Source organism: Lutjanus erythropterus, chromosome 11 (assembly GCF_056507025.1).
Source record: "Lutjanus erythropterus isolate fLutEry1 chromosome 11, fLutEry1.hap2, whole genome shotgun sequence".
In the NCBI taxonomy this organism is placed as follows: domain Eukaryota; kingdom Metazoa; phylum Chordata; class Actinopteri; order Lutjaniformes; family Lutjanidae; genus Lutjanus; species Lutjanus erythropterus.
Genome location: NC_139327.1, coordinates 24,290,974 through 24,300,267, shown reverse-complemented (window position 1 = coordinate 24,300,267; position 9,294 = coordinate 24,290,974). Strand labels below are relative to the sequence as shown.

The following is a 9,294-nucleotide window of genomic DNA, read 5'->3' as shown; positions in this document are numbered from 1 at the left end:
TGTCAAGAGTCAAAACTCCAATAAAGAAACCAGCAGTTTTCTGGAGGCAACCACGGATCACACTACAATACCATAAGAGATTGAAACAAGGCCTAGGCAATAAAACTATGGTGATATCTAACAGTAATAGACACTGAATCAATAGCAGTAAGAACATGGTTTGGTAAAATATTCAAGAGTCTCACTTACACGCATTTAATGCAAACTGCCATGAAAACACATAACTCCAATATGCCCTCGGTCATATACAGCCTGTGCAGGTGTGTTGCTCGGTTGCACCATCCAAATGTGACACAACAGAAAAAGCATGGAGTGAGGAAATGTTTGCATATACCTGAAAACTCTATTTAAGTACAAAGCATTTACTTTCTACCTCTGTCTAAAAAGTCAGTCTATTAAGTCTATTTCCTGTGTGCCTTGATAGATAGTGGTTACAGGTTAAAGTAAGGTGGTTAAATTAAACCTTTTTTCTCCTGGTCTTTATTAAAAACAGGTAATTAAAATTAACAGTAAGTATTGATATTGACTGAAATGTAACATATTATTGTGATAAGACTTCCAGCTGTATCACCCAGATCCTAATATCTTCATAACAGTTTGTTTTACTAGATTAAATGCTCTCTCACAGGGTCAAAGTTTTAGATTACTGGAATATGTGTCCAACTGTAAATGTAGTAATAGATGTCCTCATATCCTTCTAATATGTAACATATTGGGTGGAAAAACAAAAGTTTCTCTGACCCCATCAGAGACAAAACAGCACAGAGAGTAATCTCTCACATGAAACTTTAAAAACTCTTTTAACTTGGTCAGAAACTGTGTAGGCTGTAATAGCTCAGAGTAAGACGCAGCTGATAACATGGGTTTTCAGGGGTTTAAAAATGTTCAAATGAAGACAGACCATTGATGTAAAAAAAAGATTCCAGCCACTGTACAAAAAGTGAAGCCAAAATATCCCGGACCACCATCTGACTTGCGTTGGTGACTCCAAATGACGTCACCGGTGCAAGTCTGGTGACCTGCGTTGGAGCTGCGTTTTCAAGTTCTCATCCACATGATTGACTCATTTGCAAGCAGAGCTCAGCTGTTAATCGCGGCATGAAACCCCATGTTTATATCATCAATAACTAATTAAAACTAAACTGATCAGACAAATGAACACTTGAACAAACATCAGTGTGACAAGAACTACTTAAAATGTCTGGGAAAAATTCATTTGATGTGTACTTTAGTGCTTTAACATGGCCCATCTCCCACCTATTAACAGTGGGGAGGATTTATGACCTGTACTACAGCCCACCACCAGGGGGCGCTCATGACTTGCATTGTTAACACTCTTCTTTACTTGTTAGCAATCCTCTGTCCTGCACTTAACTGGTGAATTGCTGTGTGTTACAGCCACCTGTCCATCAGTGGAACAGTGTGACACCATTGGCAGGATTGTGTTTCACGTCATCCACATGCTCATGTGGTCAGTTGAACGAAATCCCTTTAAAATTCAAAGAGTATTTGTTCAATACAAACTTTTGATAGAGAACCACAGTTACCAATCAATACCCATAGATTTTTGTGAACATAACAGAGAGGGCGAGAAGGTATTTTGTATTTGACAGCATGTTGGAGTTTTAGAATAGAATATCTTGGCATGCCTGTAAAATGTAACAGCTCATTACTGTAATCAGGATGTGTGACTGAATTACGACTCTATATTCGAGTACTTGGCGATGATTTTTCAAGTGAGTGCAAAACCATAATCCCCACTAGTGGCTGGCATGTATTTGGGACTCCTGTGGGAATCCCACGGGATGGGAGTCATTTTCTCTAGTCATTATGGGACTGGGATGAGACAGGAAAAAACGTCAATGTCAGCGGGTGGGACTGGAATCATAAAAGCAATAGATTTTAAGATGTTTTTACATATAAATATGCAGTTCCACTATAAATAAACACCATTCTTTTTCTTAATGCTAGTCATTATGTTGTCTTTCTTTATTTCTCTTATAGGATTGGGATAGGAGGGAGTATTTTTTATGGGAGTGGGGTGGGAGGGGAGTGAAAATCCTCTCCTATCTCACCCTGTCATTCCCATGTGATGTTGAGCATTTTGTTGCATCTTTTTATGAATGTCATTTTAAACATAAGACATGTTAATCAGAGCGACTGCTGCCATCTTTTGGCACAAAGTGCTTAAACTACAGTTTCATGGTGTCTTATATTATGTAGAAATAATTCAAAATGGTCTGTAAATATTTGTCTCATCACAAATTCATAAATCACAGATGACTTTCTACAGATTTATGATGTGTCACTGAATTATTTATTTGTCATTTTTAAGTGCATACAATTCATATAATTGTTAATGATTAGTTCAACATCTTCCTGAAGGTTACAAATGACTTTTAATGATTGTTATTATAAATTGGTCCGGCGCGCTGATGAAGCTATTTTTAATCCGCTATCACTCAGGTGTCTTCACTCTATCTGGGCCTCTGCTTTGGAGTAGATGGTGATGATGAAGTCTGAGGTTTTGTTTGAGTCAAACGTGCAGGGAATGATGATGTACTCTCCCGGCTGCAAACTGTAAAACTCGATCACTTCTCTCGAATCGTGGAACAGACTGATTTCTTCAGGTTCCTCATGCTGGCAGAGCGAAGACAGACGTCGTCTTTTGGTTGTCTGCAAAGATTACAAAATGAGACATTTCCTTTTATTTATCAACATGTATGTCTGATTATTTCTTTAATACAAATTTAATATTTACCCTTTTTACCCTTTTACCCTTTATTCTATTTACCTCTGATGGCACCTGTTTAAAAAGAAGGAAAAAGAAGGATTGAGGGAAGAAGGGTGAAGATATTGGATTAGATACTTTGCAAAACACAATATCAATAATGCACAACAAAAATGTGACAGAATGACCAAATGCATATATATTTATTATTCACAGCTCAGGGACAGACAAAAAAACAAGATCACGCCACTGACCTTGTAGATGAAGAAGCCAATGTGGTGATACTGAACTTTGCTGCGACATTCTTCATCAGGCTTTTGCATCAGAGACAGTAAGACGTTCTTGTCTTCCGTGTTCTCCCCCTTCACTGTGAGACGGTACTGTGGATTTGTCCAAAACTCCTCTGAGGAAAAGTATGAGTTGATTATAGAACTTACAGGTATGTGATACTTTCCTCTTTGTTTTGGCTCTGTTTAAGCTACATACATCTATAATACTGTACTACGTCACAGTTTAATTAGTGGTTCTGTTCAGCTCTTTTCTTGGTTACACTCTGACCAAACTTGTTACTTGAGACATTTAAAAAATTGCCATGTATTTCCAGAATACCCAGAGCTGTGCAACATGGCGCAGGACTCCTACAAGGAGAAACAATACATGCAACTTGTGGAATCAATGGGCTTCATGCAAAAACCACTTAAGCAAACATTTGTTCTTATGTTGTGCGTACGAGTGATTTCAGAGAACTTGTCACATTCACTAATTTTCTTGTATTTTGAATTTTCTTTCAGATACGAACACAATTTAAAAGTGGTCCAGACCTGTGGTAGAGTCATGTGCAGTTAACCTTAAATCTCCAAACCCGTAAAGTTCTACTTTTTACTCTTTGATGCCGTTTTCTTGAATGAACACTTCCTGACATATGGGACAATTTACAGGTCTCACGCATGTGCACTTAAATACAAACAGGTGAATCATTTACACAATTATCTGTTACGAGTTATGAGTGTTTGCTATATGAGCCTTTTGTACGAAGAAAAGCAGGAGTACAAAGAATACAAATAATACAAAAAATGATCTGACATGAAGCCCAATGATTGAAGCCTACTTTCTTGGGAAATTATTTGCACAAAGGAAATGGACTGCAGCAGCAGTTGACTTTAAAAACACTTTGCTTTCCAGGGGAATAGTCTTATTGCTTGGTGGTTGTCAGGGTGGTTACCGTGCAGCTGTGGTAAAGCTCCTTAAGATGGCGTTTCGCCATGTGATAAAAAATAAAATACCTCCCCCACATTCATTTGACAGAGGGCAGCAACAGTGTTCATTTCAAAGCTGTAAATTCCTGAGCATCACATAAACTTCTGCACTGTTTTTGGAGTCTGATAAGCTTTTAAATATCGTTACCTAAACTGGACTAAAACAATTTCTAGATAATAATAATTCTGAAACAGTTATTAAAACTCGGAGCTCACCTATTTCTCTATTTGAGCCCCCTGCAGATTTTCCAGCCTCCCAGCGGCCTTCTTTCATCGAACAGTTCCACTGGCAGGCAGCATCACCATCCACAAAGTTGGGGCTGTCGCAGCAGATGTCCATTCCTTCATAATACATGCAATAATCCTGCATTTTCATCCTGAGACAGAGAGGAGGATGTGGAAACAACTCTCTAGTGGCACAGATTAAAGTCAATATAGTCAAGGTTGGTCATATTAGGAGATACAAACAGAAGAAAAACACATTTTGGGTGGAGGTGACATTCTAAAAATTGGTTAAAAAACTGTTGAATCTGCCTTTTGCTTTCATGCTCCGAGCCACTGGAACATCCTACCCGATAATGTTTGATTTGTCACAACATTGTAATACTGTTGTACGTCACGATGCTATTTGTTGCGTTACCAGAATTCTCCTTCGTCGCGGATTTTCAGACACTGGTCACGGTCCTCATCACTTACAGTTTTCCACAATTCTGACCTGAAACACAAATCAAATTAGCTTATTATTCACACACACACACACTGCTTTTTGGTGATTGTTATGGTAACTTGTGCAATTGTCTTTCAGTTGGCCTCCAGAGTGGTTTTACACAGTCCCACTGAGTTCTTCATGAAGGCTCTTAGTGTCCTGTTGATGTTGCACATTTCCAGGCATTTTCTAACTTTCCAGACATCCATACATCCCCATTCTCTACATGTAACCCTTCTCACTAGGGTTACTGTTGGCCTCCAGAGTGGTTTTACACAGTTATTCCTCTTCTGCAAAAACTACACAGCTGCTAGATGCATGTATGCATATGTACATATATATATATATATATATATGTATGTATGTATATGATATATATGTGGGTGCGTGTGTATATGGGGGGACAATGCGTCACCTCGGTACATGCTGCATTTGATGGTAACAGTGTTGTAACAGTGTTGGGACTAAAGCTTTGGACTAACATTACAAAGTAACAAAGTAACAAAGTAATAAAGAGGGCTGCTTCATGCAGCTTCACTGCTCCTTACGTGTCACTCCAGTCTCCGTTCCACTCTTTCTGACCCCATGGGTTCCAGATTCTCACCAGATTCACCTTATTCCCCTGACTCTCTACCTGTTAAATAAATCATAAACAATTGCCGTAATGACATATGAAAGTGACAATTTGGATATTTTCAAGTGGGGTTGTATGAGGTCATGCTGACTGACATCTACTGAAAATAATACACTGACTATGGATACCTACCTCATATAACCCTACTTCAAAAAATCAGAACTACCCTGTAATAACTCTCATTTTATTTCCTCTTATTTATACATACAATACTAACCTGTTTGACTCCTGTCACAGCGAAGGCATGACCAGCCACCAGACCAAACTTATCAAAAATTTCTTCTCCTCTCTCCTGAAAGAAATGAATTTCACACGTTTACAGTGGATGATGGTTATTTTGAATCCCCATGTCATAACCTAATGAAACATGGTTCAGTCTTTTACCCCTGAGAAAGTCGCACATCCTATCATAGTTTTGCACTGGACGGCTCTGTTCATGACATCCCACAGGTCAGATGGGCTTTTAGACATTGTGTAGTTCATGTGGACGCCGCCACTGAAGTCCTTGAGAGCCTCAGGGGGGTTGCCAGAAATCATGTCTCCATAAGATCCACAAATCCTGAAGTAAAAGCAAATAAATAGGAAACTTTGACTGTACAGTGCCTATAAAAAGTATTTACAATCTTGGATGTTTTCCCCTTTTATTGCTTTTACAAATGGAATCATGGTCAATATAATTTGGCTTTTTTGACAACCCCCCCCTTTAATCCAAAGTGAAAACAGATTTCTATTAAATAATGTCAATTAAATAAACATATATAATGCAAAATAAAGTGATTGCATAAGTATTCACCCCCTTCAAGACAGTATTAGTATAGTAGATGCACCTTTGGCTGCAATCACAGCACTGAGTCTGTGTGGACAGGTCACAATCAGACTTGCACATGTGGAAACTGCATTTTTACTCCATTCTTCTTTGCAAAACTACTCAAGCCCTATCAGGCTGCACAGGGATCGGGCGTGAACGCCCCTTTTCAAGTCCAGCCACAAATTCTCTATTGGATTGAGGTCTGGGCTTCGACTCAGCCACTCCAAAACATTAATCATGTTGTCTTTGTTGTCTGTGCTTCAAGTCATTGTCTTGCTGGAAAATAAACCTTCTCCCAAATTGTAGTTCTCCTGCAGACTGAATCAGATTGCCCTCCAGCATTTCCGTATATTTTGCTGTTCATTTTACTCTCTAACTTTACAAACCTTCCTGCTGAGAAGCTGCTGAGAAACGTCCACACAGCAGGATGCTGCCACCACCATGCTTCATAGTGTGGATGGTATGTTTGTGATGATTTGCAGAGTTTGGTGTCTGCCAAACATGGCTTTTAATCTGAGGGCCAGAAAGCTCCAATTTGGTCTCATCAGACCAAATAACCTTCTTTTGACCATGAGCTCTCCCACATGCCTTTGGGTGAACTCGAGAGCCGAGATTTAATGAGCTTTCTTCAACAGCGGCTTTCTCTTTGCCACGCTGCCATAAAGCTTTGCCTGGTGAAGAACCTGGGCAACAGATGTTGTTTGTTTGTTGTTTGTTGAGTCTCTCCCATCTCAGCTGCTCTTTCAGAGTTGTGAGACTACAAGCACCAACTGGTTAGACCTCTGTTGAATTTTAAAGAGGGTGAATATTCATGCAATCACTTATTCTACATTATATATTTTTATTTAATCAACAGTACTTTGTAGAAATCTGTTTTCACCTTGACATTAAAGAGGTTTTATGCAAATTTTTGTGTCAGAAAAGCCCAATTATATCGACCATGATTCTGTTCATAAAAGCAATAAAAAGAGAATACATCCAAGGAGGTGAATACTTTTTATAGCAGCAGTGTTGGTTTTGTCAAGAAACATGAACATTTTTGTGACATAGGTTCTTCCAAGGAATAATTACAGAGGTGATCTGGATCTGAAAGTGCTGTAGCCAAACTCCTAGTGCTAAAAATAAGCGTAACTGTGCACAAATTCTCACATACTTGGCGTATGCTTTCTCCAGCAGGGGGGCCCAGAACTCTTTTTCAGATCTGGATGAAACCGACACAGGTACCTTGTTGAGTGTCGGCAACAAGTCATCGATGACAACATCCACCCATTTCCCAAATCTCCAAAACTATTAAAAGAGAAATAAGGTACTGTAAAGTTACTTACATACTTGCATCTTGAAAACAAATTAAAAGTTAAACAGATTGAGTGAGTGATTGTTTTGGGTTCTTAGTTCACTGATTGATAAGAAAAGATTGCTTCACCTTGAAGTGAAATATCCCAGCGTAGTTATCCTTGAAGCTTTGATCCAGTGGCACCACTTGTGCCACCAACGACTTGCGAAGAGTCAACGCTCCTACAGAGGAGAGAAACCAGCAATTGCCTGCAAGCAACCACAAAACACAGAGAATTAAACTAAGAAAGGCTTCTTTGTCTGTGTTTTACAGTTATTGTTAATGATAAGGAGGACAGGATATGTCCCTATTTTCAAACCCATCTCCAACTCCACCCAAATGTTAACATAAGAAGACCGAAATAAATTCATACATACGTACTAGAGTACAGAAATTCACAACACAGAGCACACACTCAAATGACACATGGGAGCTGTTATGTTCATTGTTACACAGCCACCATAGCTGATGAAAATCTATCTGAAATGACTCGGTGTTATTCATGAGTTAAGTTGTGTGTGTCAAGCAGTTTCAAACACTTTAATCAAAATCCAAGTACTTTTAAAACCTTTAAATCTCTCAAATTTGTTTTCAAGGATCTCCAGTGCCCATAAAAAGAAAGATTAAAGTAGTGAAAAGTTTACCAACCAACATCTCCTTGTGTGAAGTCCAACCTTGAAGCTCCGTCCACAACAAACGACGCATCAGGGTTAAGCTCCTATAAAAGGTGAGAAACATGTACATTTCTTCCATCTAAAACACTGCACCTCTTTGCTAACTTTAGACAACAGATGAGCTGACTTACATGTGGTCTGAGCCACTCCACCTCACTGAGCTGCTTTGCGTCGAGTTCCTCCACATTTCCCAGAGAGGTGAGGTTTGCTGGGAAAGTTTCATCCTCAAACATTTTCCCCTCATTGAGCAGAGTTTCCTTCAGTCGCTCGTAGTCTTGACCTTTAAACTTCACAGGATTAGAAGGGCTTCCTTCACCTCCATCCTCGTAGAGAGTGTGAGTCATCCTGACACTAGTGCGTATCATGTTGAAGAGCAGTGGCAGAAGTGTCTGAAATCAAACAGCAACTCGTCAACAGCTTTCAAGTAAAACTGAATGTAGTAAGTAAGCATCAACACAGTGAGACTGGAGAGGAAATCTTTCTATTTATATATCCACTGACTGCATATCAGGCATACATTGGTCAGTGTATCACCGCCACACCCAGTCAGATCTGGCAAATAAATAAAAACACAACATACGGGAATTATAAAGGACTTACTCTTAAGTTGTAGACAAACAAACATGGCTGCCTCATCATGTTCAAAGGCAACAACGTCTTGAAATATCACTATATTAAAAATAAGGTCAGGTGAGGGGTGGAAGTTCAATGACCACTTGTTCATTGCAGCCTTTCAAGTATGACAGCAACATCTGCTCATGTCATGAGAACTTTAAATCCTGAGCGCTCAATGCAGTGTCAGAGAAATCCTTCAAACAGCCATTCCATGGTATCAAAGTAATTTAATAACATTACACAACACAGGGTTACATTGAATGAGTTGCAGCTCCTTTGTGCTAAACACATAGGCAATACAAGGAATTCAATTCAGAATGTAACAGAATAAAAATATAAAACAATTTAAATATATGCTGTTATTTCTGTATAAACATCTACATCACAGAAATAATTCTGTAGTGCATTTTTGAATTTGCATCTGGTTGCAATTTAAACAGCAGCGACAAGATAATATGGTCTTCACAGGACAAAAATTCAAACATAATCCATCATCTGTGACTGCATTTGGGCAGGAAGCATCATTGATGTACTGTC

General features: G+C 39.0%; 1 protein-coding gene across 1 annotated transcript; it reads right to left on the bottom strand.

Moving 5' to 3' along the window:
• Window positions 1-1,971: 1,971 nt before the first annotated feature.
• On the bottom strand, window positions 1,972-8,595 carry LOC146319175 (calpain-2 catalytic subunit-like). The gene is made up of 12 exons (XM_084730333.1): window positions 8,274-8,595; window positions 8,117-8,186; window positions 7,559-7,677; window positions 7,289-7,422; window positions 5,712-5,886; window positions 5,545-5,619; window positions 5,242-5,327; window positions 4,628-4,702; window positions 4,204-4,364; window positions 2,986-3,134; window positions 2,762-2,806; window positions 1,972-2,676 (listed from the first exon to the last, which is right to left on the bottom strand). Exons 1-12 carry the CDS (start codon window positions 8,505-8,507, stop codon window positions 2,473-2,475), a joined length of 1,527 nt encoding a protein of 508 aa, XP_084586459.1. The 5' UTR covers window positions 8,508-8,595; the 3' UTR covers window positions 1,972-2,472.
• Between the last annotated feature and the right edge of the window lie 699 nt (window positions 8,596-9,294).

Excerpts from the sequence above, each read along its gene's own strand:
- LOC146319175 (XM_084730333.1), bottom strand. The coding sequence starts at position 8,507 with ATGATACGCACTAGTGTCAGGATGACTCACACTCTCTACGAGGATGGA. Across the intron at positions 8,187-8,273 it reads TGGAGTGGCTCAGACCACAT|GAGCTTAACCCTGATGCGTC; the intron begins GTAAGTCAGCTC and ends CACCTTTTATAG. Across the intron at positions 2,807-2,985 it reads TTGGCTTCTTCATCTACAAG|GTGCCATCAGAGGTAAATAG; the intron begins GTCAGTGGCGTG and ends CTTTTTAAACAG.